Raw genomic sequence first — 20,348 nt, 5'->3', positions numbered from 1 at the left:
CTGAATTACGCAAGAGGAATATTCTACTTTGTTATTAAGACTTAATTACTTTATTAGGTTATTAATTACTTTGTAATTAAGACTCTGATATATATATATAACTGGGCTTGTTTCGTTTACAATGACAAAATCTTGCAACTAAAATGATTCTTGTGAATCACCTTATATAGATACTAACATATAAACAAGCTGGATACCAATTACAAGCTAAGCTTGAATTTTTTTTCTCAACTTGGGTTGATTTTTGGAACTGGCCATTTACTTACTAAACTGATACGGAGACATTTTCTAATGCCCTGCGTGACAGAACTCCTGCTATGACAAAATCAACAATGCAGTGAGACTGAAAGATCGTAGGCATGTTGTATTTAGATGCAATAACATCGACAAATGGAACGCTCACCTGTGACCATGGTAATTGAGAAAAGTTTCAAGAACATCAAGCATTTTGGTCATCTGTGTAAAAATTAACACTCTATGCTTAGCTCCTTTCAAATCCCTTAACAGCTTGTCCAGAGTTTGTAACTTGCCTAGAAATGGTAGTCAATTGGCAAGTCAATTGATTGAAACAACCCATCTATCATCTAAATGATGGGTATCAATATTAATAAAGCTACCAGGGACAACATAGGCACCACAAATTGTACCTATTATAAAACATCAATTCAACTTACATCAACACAATTCCCAGCATCGCTGTAGATGCCAGATAATCAACAACCAAAGCTAACGACATCTTATCTATAACTTATAGAGCACGCTCAGGATACAATTTTAATCCATTCTAGGGTTGGCAATGTATGGTGAAAAAATTGTATAAAGCAGTATAGAAATCATGGTAATCGTATAATGTGAACAGCCCTGGTAAAAATCAAAATTCCATACTGTTCTAACTTTTCTTAATTTCAGTAATGTACATATTAAAAAATTGATAACAAAATATAGTAAAACATGGATGACTTAAACTTCATGGGAACAAATGAAAGTGAGAGATAATTGAATGAGAGAGTTATCAGAACACTGTCACGGGTGAATGTAGTTTTAAACAATTTCATCAAAAAGTATAGATATTGTTTTGTCGCATGAAATTTGTTTATTTTAGGCTATGTGACAGCCAGGATGTTTTCAGACTAAATTGGCATACACTGATCGCAGTTAAAACGGCCAAAAAAGACTTTTTTCGAGCATTTTAATCAAAATCATTAATTTTGATAATTTTATCCAAGATTTTTACCCTTTCCTTTGTGTTTTTGATGGGCTTTCAAAAAGCGGACGTTTAGTGAAACTTGACTTCCTCTAATCCTTTAAAAAGTCGTCATCCGTGTTTATTTTTATCATCATTTTTGTCTAATACACCAAGGTGTTACACTAGTGTGATTAACCATCAACTGTCAGTTGAGAGCAATTGTTCAAAATTTTGACAAGCTCTCGATTGAAGCAGAAACTAGAGATTTCGTGCAAAGTTTGCATTGATTGTTTGCTTTGTTTCATAGCAGTTTGTAAAATTATAGTGGTTACGTGGCTCCGCCGGTTTGTCTGTTTTAGATTAACGATTTTCGAAGCATAGAACCAGCCAATCTGGCGATTTAGGACTTAAAATAGGTTGTATCTAGCAGAAAATCCTGTCTAGAACATAACTAAAAAATTAATTAGCTACTGTTAATAGTTGCCACACAAGCAAATGAACTGCAGCGTCAGAAAGCTGGTGGGAGCAGCTCGATGACTCAATATGATGTATTAATAAGAATTAATATGGCGCTAATGAAATGGTAAGTTTATTTTCCGAGAATAGATCTTTGCGTACATATATACATACCACAGTCATACTGGATCAGCCGTTTTTCTGGAAACTGAACTAGCATCTTTGTTTGGATCGGATGAAGCAATTCCGCGCACTCTTTCAGTTTGCTACATGTGCTATCATCTAGCAGCATGTCCCGTGTACTGAGAGACATTTGGTGAGAGCCACGAAGGATTATGCCACGAGACTTCACTGGGGGTGTCAGGAATACAAACCTAAGTATATGGATATATTCAACTATTCGAGAATGCATTTGTTCAGCTGCAATGATGGAAGCACTATCTCGCAGCCAAGACATTTTAAACGTAAATAATAAGTGGCAGCGAGGTTTTTGTATTAGTGTTTCACCTTGTTTTCTACCCAAACAGTAAGCTATAATGTAATAGTTGTTAATTGTTGACATAATACAGCTGGACTGGTTAAACTAGCCATGTGTTCAGTAGTTGTGTTCAGTTAGTAGCTATTCAACAAGTGAGTACCAATAGTAGTACCTTTCTAAAATGTCCCCGAGTAGTAGAAGGCGTTCAGCAGCCGACAGAATAGCTGCAGAAAGATGGTTGGTTGAACTCCAATAATATCGAGGACGATTAGGGTTGCTCAGAAGCGCTGTATTGTAGCAATGGGAAGCTGAATTACTTTGAAATGTTGGAGGATTGCTGTGCAAACCATTTGTCCAAACATCCACTACATCATGTAGATCGAATCCATACACAGGGCGATGAGTACAATTTCTTCTATTATGAGCAGCAATCCTACTCAAAAGAGATGCACGCCATTCTTCTCTCTTCAAGTGAAGATCAACCTAATTTTGCAACAAAAAATTAAATTTTAGTTATTCGATCTAATGTTAATGAAAGAAGTTGTCTAAAAAAGCTGGTGAGTCATTAAAGGTGTTTGTTTGCGCAAAGACCTTACCGCTTAAAAAACCAAACCATATTAAAACTACATTTTAAGCACTAACTAGCGACATGGAACATTTGCTTGTTTTGCTGTTTATATTAATAATTTGAGACATGCAGGACAAGGGCAAGAAAATGTAGGTGCTGTCTACCATTCACAAAATAACAATATGACTAAATTATATGTTCATGGTTTGCTAGTGAACTTACTAAACTTAAAGATGCTTCAAATTTGCTCCGTGCTTCAGCTTCTAATGCTCTCTTTCGACTGGCAGGACCCATGACATGAATGCCAGGTTTTATTCCTGAAGAGCTAACCGTTCTCATAAGTGGATTTTTGGCAATTTGAACCACAGAAGAGCCATTCACAACTGTAACTGGTGTGGTTCGAGCAACTGAAGTAGCTGTATCAACAACTGGTGAAGCATGAACACCGCTGCTACTGGGAACACAAACACCACTTGAAACAGGTGTGGCCCTTATTTTTCCTGCAATAAAACAAAAGTGTAAGAATACCGGATCTAATGTAGATCAATTAAAACCTCTTGTGGTAATTCAAGCTAAACTTTGCAACATATGAGCAACCATCTGATTTTACATCAAATGTAAATCCAAAGGGGAATTTCAGTTTGTCGTTGTTCATCTGTCCAGTTAGAGAGATGAAATTATAGCAATTAAAAATCACCTTCACTTGAGTTTTAAAAAATTGAACACTTATGTTATACGTCGGTCCACAAGGAGAAAAAAACTCCCTGCGGTACGCACGGCACGTAGTACATTATGTTTCATTTTATTGCAGATCACAACCTCTAAAGAAGAAGTAGGTTACTTATAGTTACGGTTAGTCTAACATACAGACAAAGTGATAAAGTTTACAAACCAGCTGCAATTTATGAATTAAAATATATGTTACTACACACAATGGTTTAAACAAAACCTGTTGTATTTGTGAAGACTTGGTTGTCTCAAGAAAAATAATCGATGGGTTCACCCATCTTTGTATAAAACAAATATTCCAACATACCAACAAGCTGAGAAGCCAGGGCTTCAACATTGGATGGAACACGATTGGCATTAGAGCTTGTAACAGCAACTGAAGCCGAGTTTCCAAGTGGCATTAGTTGACTAGAAGTTTGAATCAACTGGATGTAACCTGCAACAAAGTTATTTGGCTAAAATAAGAATACATGTTCGTAGGAATACTTATGAACATGCATTGTGAAGGTCAATTGCTCCGCATGAACGCGCTCATGTTCGCTTCCATAAGCATATCAGTTTCAAATGAGTTTCTGTATATTTGATGTGTCGAACCGAGTGGCCATCATTTTCAGCTCAATTCTCAATGTTTGAAATCAGCTTTCATATTTTTTAAAAGGACTCAATTATCACAAACGGTCAAGTAAAATAGGAGTATGACCCATGACATTTGGCTTGTTAGACTGTCGTGTTAACCAACTGAGCCTAATCAGTGTGCCCTGAAGATTTGGAATAATTATGCATATCCAAGAAGAACAGTTTTGGTTGAGACTCTTATTCAAAACATTCAGCTTATTTGACTGTCGCTCAATCGCCGCCTACTGAAGCCTTTAAACAATTGTGCAAAACTTTATTCGACTTGTATTTTGCAACAAAACAAGCGAACAATTGGACAGATGACAGGCAATCATCTATATATAAATCTCAAAGTTGGTATCTTCTTCAGTAAGTCCAGTTATAGTTATTAAAATGAATGACATTACATATATGCATAGACACTACTACTCTACTACTAATGTATTTTTACGTATATATACAGTCAAACATGAATAACTCGCCCACGGATAGCTCGAACACATGGTCAACTCCAACGGTTTCTTTGGTCCGTTCCCACGTAATGATAAATTGCTATAGATAACTCGAACTCAACACTATTGACTCGAACTGTTTTTTGCCCAACGGCTACCGAAACGGTTGTTATCGCTTTAGAAAATCACTTTATTCCAAGCCATAGAGGTAAACCTCAACTTTTCGTAATTCATTAGCGTCGTAATAACCACCATCGGCAAAATATTTTTGTCAATGACTTTTCTAAAGGTTTGGTGAAATTTGATTTATACCAAAAATCCGCTTAGCGATCGCCCTTCGGAAGCAAGGTAAAGTGAGGTAATCTTTGCATAAACTTCAAGAAAAATTGGCAAAATTGATCGTGAGTAAAACGCTTAAAAGAAAAATATGTCTTGTCTTTTGAGCATTTCAACAACGATCAAGTTTTGCCAATGTCAATGTCGAGGTCTTATGTAGCCTAACGATGTCTAAGGCAATGGTGAGACAAGTCGAGGTAAGTGATGCTTTTGCCATGGTATTAAAGCTATCAGATTAACAGCTTTATTGGCTTCTCGGTGCTATGACATATAAGCTATACGGCAACTCACGGATCGGCTCATTCTACAGTGTCGTATCAAGGTATGTACATGCACGTTATTTAACAGCAATAACATCACCTCAAACAACAAACCAATCTAAAGTGATAGAAAAATCTCGATACTTTTTGATAAAAACGTTTCAAACTTTACATTAGCAGCATTTAATTTGAAACAAGCCATTTGTGCTTTTGATTTATATTAGTTTGTATATGTACATGTATCTACTAATAAATAAGTAAATACATGGACTTGTGACAGTGCTCTGATAACTTGAACATTCTGATATTTCGAACACGTTCGCCCGGTCCCGTGAAGTTCGAGTTATCCATGTTTGACTGTACATACATAACAAGCACACAAGTCTGCCAGCCAGCGCTTTAAAATTGTTACCTGTATTAGGATTGGCAGACATTTTCTTTAGCGTAGCAGTGCCCTGGAGAGAGTGTTGTATTTGAAGAGTAATAGGGTTAGCCCTGGAAGATGGTCCACTCAAAATTTCTAAAATATGCGAAGGAAAATGCATGTCCGCAAAGGTGAATGAATGTGCGTGTTACAACACACAATTGTTTATCCTGTTCAACGTAATAACAATCAATCTCGAAGACATGAACAATAAGAAAGACTTACTTTGAGGTGGCATTCGCTGGACATTCTGTGCAATGAGATTATTAAGCTGATTTCCAATAGCTGGCTTTGAGCTAGGTTTTATAATACTAGATGTGATTGATACGGTTTTGCCTTCTCCATTAACAGCTCGGGGTGAGGCAAGTTTCGTCTGACTAGGGGTTGGGGATCGAATCACAAATGGCCGCAGTTTAGTAGGCAGAGGTCTTTTTGGAGGACTTGGCTCGTCATCTATCAATTCAATCAGTTTTTTTGAGATTTGTAGTTTTCTTGATCGATGTGCGGCATATGCAGACAGACTCATGTCTAGGTCGACGAGATTTGGATACAAGTCGAATGGTCTCAAGTGCTGTAAAGCAAAAGTTAGTTGGTTATAGGGTTTTGGAGAAAGCATTGTTGCATTAACATACATCCATAAGGTGATTTGTACGCAGCTATTCAGAGATTAAAATTGAAAACCAGTTAAAATCAAGACTTACTGCGTGTAATTTATTGTTATGCACACATTTAGTGGTTTATTGTCAAGTATTAGACAACAACCGGACAGTGAGTATGCAAAAAACTAAGCGAGATAGGTGACAACTACCTGTAAGGGTTTGTACTGCAACGCTTTCAAGACAACAGAGGCTGTTTCTAACGAAATAGCTTCCGTTTCAAATGGTGAAGCAATGGGGCGTGGGTCAAACAAATCTGGATGGTTGCAAACTTTTCTCAGTTGCATTAGAATATTGATAACACTCATGAAGTTTCCTCCTGCTAACGTATCCTTTGTAGCGCGACGTGACATAAATTCCTCGTAGAGAAACCGTTGCCGTTTAGACAGCCGGCACATAATTACATGTTCATATTTTTTTGGAAGTTGTCTTTCAACATCAGCTTTTAAACGCCTTAGAAGAAAAGGCCGTAGTACCTAAAATCAAAATCATTTACGAAATTGGACACATTGAAAGACAAAAATATTTTGTAGGTTAAGTATGTGTATAATCATTTGTGGTGACAATGAGAGAACTCACAGTCATGCATAAATGAATACTTTTTTCTACGATACATATTAGCATTTCCAGAATTGATGCATCTGCAAATGACTCTTAGTTCGAAAAACTATAGCAGTATGTTAACAGACGCACCTTGTGAAGTCGACGAATAAGCTGGTCATTGTAGTCACTTGTACCTTCTATCATGCCACTGAGAGGGTTAGCAAACCATTCTTTGAAGTCCATGTGTGATTGGAAAACATGTGGCATCAAAAAGTGCATGAGTGACCACAGCTCCATGAGATTGTTTTGTAATGGTGTGCCTGTTAGCAGTAATCGCCTCTGGCTGTTGAAGTTGAGCAGAGTCTGCCACCTCTGAGATTTGAAGTTTTTGATATTTTGAGCCTGCAGAGGATATTAAACATTGTTGTAATCACTTCAAGAGAAAAAGCTTATATGGAAAAGGCTAACAAATTCGCCATGACATATTTACCTCGTCTAAGATTAAGTACTTCCATTTCTTCCGCCGAAAAGCCAACTGATCTTGAATCACCAACTTATACGAGGTGATACAGACATGAAAAGCATTTGTCTTTGTCCAGCCCTGCATAAGTATTAAAAACAAATAATCAAGAGCTGGTGCTATGTTTGCTACTTGCTAATACATGCAGTCTTTGTTCAAACCATAACTCATGACTTTCTATGATGACAATGCACAGTATATGAAAAAGATGACGTGATAGTAGGCTTACCACTCGTTTCAATTTCCGCTCTTTAGGAGTTCCATAGTATGTCAAGATTTTAAATCCAGGACACCATTTTTTCAACTCTAATTCCCAGTTCAGCATTACACTGGTAGGTACGACAACAAGATGTGGGCCCCAAATGCCTAAAAGAATAATTGGCCGTTTTAATCACACACATACCTCTGAGAAAAAATATATATAGTTCAAAGGACATCAAATGACCAAATATGCTTCGTATAAAGGTTTAGTTCAACATACTAACAAAATGCATGAGTAGTTGCTGTGGCTTTACACACCAACTATACTGAATGAAGGATTGCATTGACATTTAAAAATGCTGTGCTCGTGTCGAGATAATATACATTCTATTACCATAGGCATGTCATTCGTATACTTTTAATACAGGTCTTTAAGTATTAAATAGCATTATTTGCTCTCCTTCATTTTTGCACAAGGAAAATAACAGAATGAATAAAATGAACACAGCTAGCACAAATCTTGTAGCTTTGTCCATCTAAACTGCTGTTGCACAAAGCCGTCATTGTCACTCAAAAGCGAATTTAACATGTAACTAAGTTGTGCAAGTTACAAATGTATCTGAGATATCTCATGGTCTTATCTAGATCTGCGTGTTCACATAGAGCTGGCACTTAAACAATGGACTGCAACCTGTGCTATGAGAAAAAGCATTTAAGCTGTGTGTAGTCACCTACAGACGTACAGCTTATTAAACAAGAACCTATCACATCAATACTATAGCTGCCAATTGAAACGTACAGTGAGAAATGGTAATTGCAAAGTACTTGCAGCCAAGGCCTGTAACTTGTTAGTTTGGGTCATGAAAACTTTGAAGGAACATTCGCCAGAAGGAGCATGTCAATTCAAACACATGATGCGAGATAGCGTACCATAAAACTTTTATTTGGATATCATTATCAAGTGTTAAAAAATAGAGTGCCATGGTTTTAAATATAGGATATTGCTGTATTTGTGACAAGCTCTGCAAAATTTTGGGTAGATAAATTTAATATTTTCAGGTTATTGACTAAACGATGATCAAATTGCCAATATTCTATAAAATCCTTCAGGCGAATCGACATTGTTTTCCATACACATAGTATTGCATTGAAACGAATTAAACAAGAAACTTCACTGATGATAATTAACTCACTACACTTTTTATGTAATAATCGTATTAAATACTACTTCTAGAACAAAACAATTTCTTAAGGAGATGCTTCCTTGTCATAGTATGTATTATTAGCATTACAACAATGCATGAACAAATGAGAATTTTATGTTCCAAAGCGATATCTAGATGATAGTAAAACATACTATGTTCACAAGCCAGGTGCGCGAGAAGAGCAATTGTTTGTATAGTCTTTCCAAGACCCATCTCATCAGCAAGGATACCATTGAGTTTTTTGTCATACATTGTGGCCAACCAATCTAGGCCTACATGTTGATATTCTCGAAGAGTGTGTTTGAGCAAGAAGGGGATTGGTGTCTTGACCTGTAAACAAATAAAACTGTTGACTGACCGGGCAAAAAGCATCCTGACACAAGTGAGGAAGCAGCAAATATCAGTCTAGTTATTCGATTTAGCACAACAAATCCCCCCGAGTTGCTTATATAAAGCATGCCAGGTCTACTGCGTGCAAGTGTGAAATGTCGGCAAGGCAGTTTAAACGTTACTTTTCCAGGTCTAAACACACGAAGCGATTCTATGGCGTGCGTCATAAGGAGCACAGAGACATCGTTGGCGTGTGCCTAAACACACTTATGCGATTCACCAGCAAACGATAACATGGGCAGGCTCACAAATTTTTCTGAAATGTTGATAAAATTAGATAAGACAAAATGGCAGGCTAGTCAAAATAGCACCGTCTAGGCAACAACAAACCACTTCTGCTTTTGATATTAGGCCTATTTCACTTTCACGGATTGTACACTGCAACGCGTAAAAACATTTTTTGTATTTTAAAGTGATATTTTTTATTTTTATATAGTCTACTTCATAGTAGTTTTTTATATTTATTATATTAAACATCAACCATTCTCAAAATGGTCAACCTGCGCAATGATTTACTCCAAATGTTGGTTTTCAACTGGGTCGTTTTTGTAATTTTTCGTGTTATTAAATTATTAAAATTATCTGAATTATTAAATCTATGAACCATTAATGTTGGTTCTAATGTTTCAATCGTAACAAAATGTTGCTGATGTACGTTGGTGAACATCAATGAGATAGCATTATCACTTTGTACGAGCTTGCTGAGCAGTTCTAGCCCTGATTAGCGGTACGCAGCGCGATGCCATTTATGTTTTCACCTTAACGATTATACTTTCATCATAAACAATTCAGTTGAATACATTTGACTAGTGACCGAATCTACCAGTTGGAGCTAAGGTGAATATTGAAGGCACCCTTGAGCTGTCAGAACCAAATTGAGTTTAAAAATTTACAACTTTCACTGTCGTGTAGGCAACCCTTCAAGTTGCAATGAAAAGCTCAAACAACAATGTAACCACATTCACAACTATCAGAAAAAAAAAAACAAGTAACAATCAGACAGGAACAAAGAAAAGAGCACTTGCCACAGTTGTCTCTAAAGTGTAGCCAGTAGGCTGAAGGCTCTGTGCAGTAGCTGCTATGTCCGTGATCTCTTGGTTAGGACTATCTCGAGTGACCTTGTCAGAAACTAGCTCATCTTTCTCATGGTGAAGTAAAAATTCTACACCCTGTTCCACAAGTGATTCTGCAACATTTGGTATACACACACACTAATAATATGGATGGACAGTGGCAAACCTGCTAGTAACCAAGATCCCTGTTTTCAGACTCATTAAATCGGTAATACACTATCATCAATATCTAGCAATCAAAATCATCACACAGGGCATACGATACATCAATGTATGCATGTAACTTACCGGAGTCCGTGCAACCATCACTACTGGTCTCTTCACTTTCGTCATCAGTAGCGCTATCAACTTCTGTGGAGCTTGGAGTATCCGGCAATTCAAAATCACTGGCATACGCACCGGCATATTTCAATGCCAACTCATCTACACTCATCTCTCCTAAAGCAATGAGCTTAAATTTGAACAAATTATATATACCAATATACCAACTCAAAGAGGATCCACAACAAAACTATGAAAGATGGTCGTGATAAGTAACATATATTACCAACCTTCTTGTTTGAGATCATCCAATTCATCTTTGTAATCTGTACTCTCATGGTTTTCTTGTTCAGCTACTGTCACCTCATCATCTCCTGAATCACTGTAATCTCCAGCATAATCCTATAAAAGAAAAGATTGTACATACAATGCAAATAGCAGTTAACAGTCAAAACAATCATAATTGCAGCCATGTCCACATCTGTTCTTATTTCAACTTTCAAAACGAGAGATGAAATATGAGTATCAGAATTGGTCAATCTAGCCAGTCTTATAGCAAGCTGATGCCAAAGAGTTGGCACAATTGCACTCAGAAGCTGGCAGTAATAACTCTACAGAAGATGATGACCTTACTTCTGAGTCTTGGTCATTGTCAGATGATGTTGAACCAGCATATGGGGCAGCTTGATCAAAAACCTGAGTGGGCAAATTTGCCAATAATTCATCCAGTGGCATCTCACTTTCTGCTTGAAGTGCCGCTATTTCCGCATCGGTGTCTGTCTGTAAGAAAGTTGTCTTAACAGCTGATAATAACAAATTATTCCAATGCACTGCAACCCAAATCAGTTCTATCATTCATTACACATGCATTCAAATTTATCAGATATCACAAAAAAATTTGACACAAAGATACACAAACAAACAACGATAACTAAAAACATGTTAAAATTCTTAACAATGCACGTGTTCTGCTCAATCAGCGAAGCGCCACTAAAATGGCAACTAAGCAGAAATTAATCTACCACCATTAGAAATCCATGAACAGCATACTACTGACACGAGCGCTGAGGTGGTCACAGTATTATTAATTTACATAGTAAGGAACTGTAATACCTGATTAGTTGCAGAAAGCTCTTCTTCTCGAGCAATTGTTTCTTCATCATCACTAGACCCAGCTGTGGGTTCAAATTCGTCATCTAAAACCGACATTTCTACTGCTCAACAGCAAAACCAAGAAAGATTACCAGAAACAGTAATTGTAGCGCACACTAACGCCAAATCAGAACAACATACCTGACGGATAGCTTATGCGAGCAATATTTCATCTGCCTTACATTAGTACAGTTGGTGGTTAAGACCATTCAACTGGTTGCATCAAGGCTATAAATAATACTTCCAGTAGTTTATTCATGTCAAGTAAAAATAATTTATTGTTGGGTGAATGGTGTAAAAAGTGGTGCTTGCGTTTTCTCATCAAACAGCAAAAACTCAAAATTGAATGTCTCCCAGATTTGTATAACAATATTTTGTTCCGTACCTAGCGCAATAGCCGTCTGAGGGCTACTGGCAGAAGCAAGACCAGAGCCAGGCGCATCTGGTGTTGCAGACACCAATCCAGATGACAGCCATGAGGAATATTTCTCCGTTTGATCAACAATAAAATTCAACTGCAAATCCATGGCCTGTCGTCTCTTCTCATCTAGTCTACTGTCCATTTTATATTGAACAACCTAACAATGACAAACAATTATAAATTACAATGTAGTTGAAGCTGCGTTAGTATCAGGATGTGAAACAGGTATTTGCTCAGTCTTCAGCATGGACATCAGGATATTCAGCCTGGAAACACGACAAATATAGTGGCAATTCATCATAGCAAATAATTTTGAGGCTTAATATTGCGGCCATTATCACGATAGTGATGATACATTATACCAGTATAAATTGGAAAAAATTTACTGAGTTTTGTGACAATATAGATAGGGAAAATATTTTTGTTTGCTTAATGCTTACTTGCTTCATTTATTAAATAAAAAGCTCTTACTTCAGTTTTGCTTGCATTGTAGCAATTGTCTATCAGTTATATGAATGTCAAAATTGGCTACGTATTAATTTTTCCCATTATCATTACTAAACTTACAAAATTGATTTGTTGCATTCTTTGCTGTTTCATTATATATTCTTGCAATTTTTGGTATTGTATTCTAACTTAGAATGTTTTCGATGTTTTAAGAGTGAAGCATACGAAATGTTTACGTTCTTTTTTTCTCATCGTGATATATAGAAAATCTTTTGATAACTACCCGTTTCTATTTATAGTATGTAATATTCATGATATACAGCCCCACAAGGATAGGCGACGGGGATTAATGATCGAGCTCTGTGGGATGAACCCGAACGAACAAATATGCTGAATAAAACTCCTTGTAAATTTACAAATATTATGAACAATAGTGGATATTTTACTGATATGTTGGTTTCATTTTGTTGTCAAATAAATATAGTTGCCCAATATTGTCACTGTTATGATCAGTCAGCTGCCATTCACAAGCATTCACCATATTAATAGTCACTATCGTAAAATAGCCCAAAATCGGTTTTATATTTTCAGTATGAAAACTACACTCAACAGCTTTGCCTGCTGTCCAGGTAAAGCAATGCGACAGCGATGAAAGACTTGATCATTTCATATTAAGGGCGGCAAAATATTAATCAAAAACTAGAGAAAAAATTAGGCAAATTATATTTAACTTTAAGCGTATACTACGACACCTACAAATTTCAAAATTAGTAAAAGTAGATAATTTGAAATGTTTTATTTTCCATGGACTCATTTTCTGTTAGGTGTTACCCCTACATTGTAGAAATCAAGGTTTGCTGTTGTGAACCGCAGGGGTCTCCTGACTGAATGAGCTAATGACACGCGTTGTTTTCCAAAACCTAACAAAGCAATGCGACCGTCCCGCGAGAATTGTGCTAGCTCCGAAACCCAGGCTAGCACAATCCTAACAGAACACGATCGTTAAACCCCGCCCATATGATAGCCGTCACCTATCCTTGGGGGCTGTATAGCATTGGTACATACAGCACAGTTTATGGTGTAAAATGTTCAAAAAATAGTGTACTATCTTTTTAACCAAGCTTGAAACGGATCAAAATTTAAATACATTATATCTAATAGGAATAATTGTTTCAGATCTCAAACAACTTGGTTTTAGAACAACCTTTTAGAACGGATTACGTTCGAGAACCATGTTCCACTCTGAGTAATTCATTTCCACATTATGTAATCAATAATAACTTCCTGTAGTCAAATGATATCACTTCTCTGCATTATTTGGAAATCTAACAAATCATGGCCAGCATAATTTAGCTATCTATAGTAGCCAAAAAACTTAAACCTCAATATAACATTTTCATTTTCCAGTAAACTTATGAGCATACCTTTTCAATATTCGACCAAAAGTCTTTAATTTGCTTGGCTAATTGACCAGCGATGCGCTTGAGGCGCCCCCCTTCTTCCTTCTCCACACGTTTTTCATCATCTAATCTGTCTTGGTGATATCTCGTTACCATCTTGGCTATCTGTAAACAAGTTGTGATTTAGGAGTTTTCCACAATACTCCAGTTTAGTAATTGCGCAATACAAGGGTTCATAGAGCAAAAGGTTATTTCACCACAAACTATCTGCAAATGAAATGTAATCACAACCTTATTACTCATCATGGAAACATTTTAAAATAAAATCTTGCCTTTCTACACCCAGCCTTTTTCCATTTACGTTCTTGAGCAAAATCAGCAGCAAGCCACTGCATCTCTTCTAGTAGGTAATCCCAATGGGCTTTGTTTCGAGATGGCTCCTGGACCTTGGGAAGACGCCTAGCAGACCATAAACCCTTTTTCCGCAACTCAGCAACCCGCTCCATAACACTAGCTTCCTGCACAGCAATAGACAAATACATGGAAGGCTAATTGTATCAGACATCAATTATTTTTGCATTGTATAACAAAATAAACACTGATAGATCTTTCTGATAGATCGACACTAATCCAATTATGACAATATCACCAATTTTAACTAGCAAAGACTGCACAAAAACCTGCTATGACAACAAAAGGCTCCAAGAAGCAAAAACAGTGCAGCTTCAGTTTCGATAAATAAACTTAGAATTTTTAGTTGCTTGCATTTAATATTTGGAAATTATCTAACTTCCCGATCCCATTTTATTGTCAATGAAGCGAATCCCAGCAAATATAAAGTGAAATGTGTGGTATCTAAATATGTAACATTCACATGTTTATTATCAAACAATCATTATAAACTTAATAAATGAAATAGCTCAAGCATTTATAGGAACATTCCTGTGCATTAATGACTTTTTTCAATTAGTTGGTTCATGTCAAATTAAATGTTTGGCAGCATAGGTACACTCATGCACAAAAAGCACACAAATGCGTTTTGGCTCCACATTTTGATCTACCCTCATAAAAAAGACACAGTGTAGATGAAACTAACCATGCCGCGTTTGAGGGATATAATTGATGCTAGCAAGTTTTTATAGATCCACACATTATTTAATCGCAGTAAGATGTGGCAAAAGCAAGTATACTATATAGTCATGCTTCCGATTTCATTTAGCAAACTCAGTGCGCTACAGAATACCTAGACAATGATGCCACATTCATTTGAAACTGACATGAACAACATAGTCAAACTATGTTTTCAATATTTTGAACAATGAAACAACATCAGTTTATCTTCGGCAAGTGATGGGCCACAATACACACAAGTGAAAAACTATCAAATATGCTATTCATTTTTTAAAGCCATACCTTTTTAGCTTGCTCGGTGATAGATTCAACTTGATTATCTTCAGCTTCTGCAATTGTTTCCGGGGTATGTAAAACAGTAACACTACAACATGAAAATAAGAATGAATTGATGTGATCATTGAAAATATGAGCAGATGCGAATAAGGCCTATACAGTATACGCTTCTATAACATATACATTCCAAAAGATAAATTCCGCATAACGTGAAACTAATTCATACAAGTTTTTGCTTTGTTACATAAAAAATATTATATAACGCAGTATCATGTCTGTGCAAAATCAGAAATTCAATTTGAATAACAAGAATATCACAGTTGACATTGAAAATATTGCCTTCGCTTAAACAAACCTGGGAGAGAAAACAATGCTAGTTTTCTCAGTTCAGCATTATTCATTTCAAGTTATAATGAAAACGAAACCGGAACTAAATTGGGGATAAAATTTAGTTGACCAAAAAGTGCAAGTTTGGATAATGGAACTAATTAAACTTCGCTAAAAGTATGTTTAGTAAGCTAAATTGATTTTAAGTTTAATTCACCGCCATGTTATGTCTGTCAAGAAGGCAGGCTACATAGTAAAGCTACATTTTATTGCAGATAACTCAATTCCCTAAAGTTACTATAGGCACTCAGAGTCTCCAAGGTTGACATACTATTTTGTTCCTATACTTTTTAATTTTTTGATTATTTTTACCAGGGGATGTTTGCATTATATTATCACTACAGTTTTTATACTCTTTACATTTTCGCCTTCCGATGCTAACACTGGAATGAATTGAAATTATATGGCGACGGTATTTTGTACAGCAAAGATGTCTTTTGCTATATTTTAAACCAATTTTTTTTGCAGAATAGATTATGCTCTCTAGAACAAACAAAAAATGGTATAAATTGACATACAAGGTGTGCACACCACACTAACTTGTTGTAAAATTGCCATAGTCATGGACTCTACATCGAATGAGAGCGATGAGAAAATTTGTCAATACAGACCAATAATCTGACAGTTACTGCAGTGATTAATTTGAAGGCAAGTATAAGGTGTTGAGTGTTTTTTTTTTGAGGGCTTAAGAGTCGAGTTTAATAAAATTTTAAAATGGATTAGCCAATGTACATGCATTTTACTGCTTATATAATGTAGTCTCCATACCATAAACATTCCTGGAAAGGATTATTTAAGATTGTAAGAGCGTCTACTGACTAACAATTGGCTTATGTTCTCTGTGATAAAGCTATTACAATTCAGAATCTGAACAACTATCCATCACACATTAAATTAACATACATGTATATCTGAATATTAAAACAGAAACTAAGGTTGAAGAGTCGGCTTGACAGTTGGTCATTCAATGGATACTACTAGTATGTTATAGTTACAATAACAACGAGTTGGATAAGAAATAATGTGGAAATTTTCCCATTTTTGTTGTTGCGCAACTATAACAAGCTTCAAGTTTTGATAGCCTGAAATCAAGCCTTAATGTTATACGAGTTAGGTTTAATAACTAGACATATTCAACAGTATTGACAAGTCATAACTTTTGGCACACAACAAAAAACAATTCCATTGACTAATATTTTGCTCTCAGTAACTTTTTAATCATTGTATGAAAATATAGTTGTAGAATCAAATACAAGTAGCTAATGACTGGTGATTAACAGCATATTCTTGATCAACTAATAGTAGTTAATTTGGAAATAAGTGTGATATAAAATTAAACATAATCATGTTTACCTTACCTAATGTTTAATGGAAGCCTCATACCTAAATCTTGTAGGTTTCAAATGATGATTTGAGTCCTCACATTACAATAGAGCATCTTAGATTCTTTTATTACCTTTCATGTGTTTTTATGGTCGATCTGTGTTCTGCGAATTCTGAGGACTGCGAAAAGCCGGGTTCACGCTTTACGTTGCTTGGCAGACTTTCATAGCAATGTTCCAAATCATAAGAATCGATGTAATTTTGTAAACGGTGATTTTGCTTTTTCTTAACACTTTGAATGTCAACAAAATTTAAACCGCTTTGCAAATAATATAGTTCTGCGAGATTGTCTCTGTATACTTCCTTCAGTTCATCTTGGCAACGCCTTTTGTGATCACATATCAATTGCCGTAAGTTAGCTATGTCTGATGTTTCAGGTACTGTGTTACCCAATTTTAATCTCTTTCGTTTGCGCTCAGGTTTTGGAGGAACAATAGATGACAGCGTTGTCTGAGGGCTTGCAGAATCCTGGCCCAACAAAGCCATAGCTTCCATATTGCAGTTCTTTTCTTAAAACCATGAGTTACTTATCGTAACACCCCATTAGTCTACAAAACAATAACGATTGTCTGCAAGAGGGATGAACAAACATGCCTAAGTTAACATGGCTACGCACACACAGCATGTTTTAAGAATGCATGATGTAGCAATACATTTCTAATGTTGCAGCTCACGTACTGATACAAACAGGTAATATAAATTGACTACTTATAATTAAATTTACCATTTACAAAACTTGAAAAAAAATCTATCCATAACTTATCATTGTTTTATTTAAATTAACTAATAAAAATGCCGCCAAATAGTTAAATGGCGCCAACGCTAGACAAGCGTTACAAACCAACACTTCCATGGCGCATCAGACCAAAAGTTCAGTTCACAACCACAACTTACGCTGTGAGAGCGTTAACACGAAATTGTTCCTTCTTATGTCCATCAGAGATGTCAGAGAAATAAAATTCTGGAGATAAATATACTACGCACCTTGACACGGCTACAACTACAGAGCAAAAGAATGATAAACTTGGAAGTAATGAGATCACGCGAGATTTAGAAAGGGCGACCGCGTTTAGAAAAGAAAGGACAACTCGATGGCGGTTTACATACCGGTACACAGTACGCTCCTGGCAATACATTTAGTCGATAGGACGAGTATAACTGGAGTGGCTCAGAACTTGGTCACGTGACGGGAATTTTCTGTTTTTGTCTAATAATTAATATCTCATGCCAAATCTTACCAATTTTTTCGAGATTTATATTTTTTTATACATTTCTCTATTTTTCTATACATTTTCCAAATACCCCTCTGTGTACAATAATCTTATGCAAGATTCTGCAACTATTTATGCACATTTTTGCATAATATCTTATCTTATATTTCTTAAGAGTATTGGGTTATTAGTAGTGGGTTATTGCAATATTGCTGTGATAGATTATAGCATTGTGGCCAGTGTGTAATATTAATCATGATACATGATTAAATGCAACTGGGCATGTGCAAGACATGTGACAAAAACAGAAAATTCCCCCGTCAAGTGACCAGGTTCTGAGCCACTCCAGTTATACTCGTCCTAGTCGATAGTGTTTTATAGAAAAAGGACAATTCGTAATTAGTCGCGGCGTAAATTGTCGCCGAGTCCTTCAGCAAGGGTCAAAAAAAGTATCGTTCTTTAGACTAAATACTGCTAAATACTACTTACCTGTTACTGTCTTACTGAATAACCAAGCGTGATAAAATGTTTTCTACAATTGATGTTGTTTAGCAGCATTATGGCAAAATTTACCATTTTAGGTTTTGCTTTAAAATTACATATTCATAAGTAATGTCTAATTAAATATTCATAAATCAGGTCAAATTGCGTAAGCATACATAATGTCAAGTTTAGTGATATTTTTCATGCTACGTTAAAAAAAAAGATTCAAATAAAATACCACTCAACTCATTTTCGTATTTTCATTGTCAATGGTAGAATTTGGAGCATGTTCAAAAATGTTATAGGTTAAAATAGGTCTGCCCAGTTAAAAGCTTTGAAAACATGTTTAACTTTATGTGTTTAATTTAAACAATTAAATGGTTTGTTAAAATTAAAAACTTGTTCTAGTAATAAAATGATTTTACAAATAATAAATTGAGAGAATAATTTTGATTATAATTATTTTAGATTATTTCTGACTTCAGGTCAGTAGTTGCTATATACAAACAAAGATGTCAGCTCTTCTGAGCTTTAGAAATAGTTTCCATTACTCTGCAAAAAATGTGTACTTTATGTATCTTCAAGCATTATGTTCCATTATTTTCTGTTTCAGATATGGTAAGGCAACTCTGATAAAAGCTGACCAACAGATAGCTACCTCGCTTCCAAAGACAAATCATCCTCACTAATTTAAACAATTGTATGATCGTTTTGTCTGAAGTTATATAGTTGTACATTTAGGTAAAATTATACCTCAAGTTTCAGTGAGACAAATAAAGTAAGACGTGGAGGAAAGATGAATAAAGATAAGATAGGAATTAGAAGGTAAAAACAGATGTGTAGAGATTATAAAGTGGAGGCAGCCGAGTGAACCTAGCAAAATGGAGACAATGAAATAAAGGTATAAAAATAGAGGCAGCCAGGTAGAGATGGTCAGGTGAATACGGTCAGGTGAACACAGTGAGGTAGAAACAGTGATGTAGAGGTACTTGGCACTTAGGCGTAGGTACTATAATAGAGACAGTTAAGTATGCATAGGCGTTTAAAGACCGATAGATGCAGGAGCTAGGGGCAGTGAGGTAAAGAACGTTAGGTGAGTATGCAATTAAACACAATGCCGAAGTAACAATATAGCTGCAAATACATTAGAACAATGAGAGAGTTTTTTTTTAGTATGGCTGTACACAGAGAAAGTAAAAGGACCAAGTTTCCCTCCCTTGCTAAAGAGTGACTCTGCAGAACTATGTAGGTAGCACAAAGGATGAGGTTCTCATTCTGCATACACCGTAATATTCATGCACGTTTCAACAGTATTCCTGAGTAATAACAGTTGTGTTTTATGAATACAGCATATGCTAGCAAATCTCAGCTAACCTGCCTACAGAGTGGTGCAAATGTAGAAGTTATGTTTTCATGCACGAGTTGCTAACTCAACACAGAGACCATGTCCCTAATTTTATTATTATTGTTACCAATACCCTGACAGTCCGGTGCTCAGGAGAGATCATCCAGTGTAATAAGTATCTGCACAATTATCCAGAAATGTGGTAAGATGGTCGAGTGGTGCAGATGGTAGCATGCATGGTGCTAAGACGAATGTCTGAATTCAATTACTGTGATATGTAATCTCTTTTGCCAACGCCCAACCGTGGCCACAGATAGGTGAACTTATTTAGTAAAGATTACCATTGACTATTGCTGGAA

The 20,348-nt window shown here is 36.0% G+C and overlaps 1 protein-coding gene across 2 annotated transcripts in view; it reads right to left on the bottom strand.

The window, feature by feature from the left end:
- Nucleotides 1-17,954, bottom strand: part of LOC137394805 (helicase domino-like) — a 33,352-nt gene extending 15,398 nt beyond the window's left edge. The window contains exons 1-23 of one of the 2 annotated variants that reach the window (XM_068081574.1): nt 17,845-17,954; nt 17,024-17,498; nt 15,187-15,268; nt 14,106-14,291; nt 13,798-13,938; nt 11,891-12,083; nt 11,467-11,549; nt 10,987-11,133; nt 10,644-10,755; nt 10,381-10,530; nt 10,045-10,205; nt 8,782-8,959; nt 7,453-7,589; nt 7,194-7,304; nt 6,854-7,105; nt 6,313-6,636; nt 5,730-6,075; nt 5,493-5,600; nt 3,725-3,853; nt 2,911-3,188; nt 2,293-2,603; nt 1,817-2,016; nt 404-530 (exon numbers count right to left, since the gene is read on the bottom strand). In XM_068081574.1, coding sequence (XP_067937675.1) covers nt 404-530; nt 1,817-2,016; nt 2,293-2,603; nt 2,911-3,188; nt 3,725-3,853; nt 5,493-5,600; nt 5,730-6,075; nt 6,313-6,636; nt 6,854-7,105; nt 7,194-7,304; nt 7,453-7,589; nt 8,782-8,959; nt 10,045-10,205; nt 10,381-10,530; nt 10,644-10,755; nt 10,987-11,133; nt 11,467-11,549; nt 11,891-12,083; nt 13,798-13,938; nt 14,106-14,291; nt 15,187-15,268; nt 17,024-17,445 — 4,178 coding nt within the window. In that variant the 5' untranslated portion in view covers nt 17,446-17,498; nt 17,845-17,954. The remainder of the gene's footprint in view (nt 1-403; nt 531-1,816; nt 2,017-2,292; nt 2,604-2,910; nt 3,189-3,724; nt 3,854-5,492; nt 5,601-5,729; nt 6,076-6,312; nt 6,637-6,853; nt 7,106-7,193; nt 7,305-7,452; nt 7,590-8,781; nt 8,960-10,044; nt 10,206-10,380; nt 10,531-10,643; nt 10,756-10,986; nt 11,134-11,466; nt 11,550-11,890; nt 12,084-13,797; nt 13,939-14,105; nt 14,292-15,186; nt 15,269-17,023; nt 17,499-17,844) is intronic. The other variant, XM_068081575.1, reaches the window with a different exon arrangement.
- Between the last annotated feature and the right edge of the window lie 2,394 nt (nt 17,955-20,348).

Source organism: Watersipora subatra, chromosome 4, assembly GCF_963576615.1.
Source record: "Watersipora subatra chromosome 4, tzWatSuba1.1, whole genome shotgun sequence".
Lineage (NCBI taxonomy): Eukaryota > Metazoa > Bryozoa > Gymnolaemata > Cheilostomatida > Watersiporidae > Watersipora > Watersipora subatra.
Note: the sequence above shows the minus strand (reverse complement) of the source record. Positions and strands in the feature narration are given on the sequence as shown.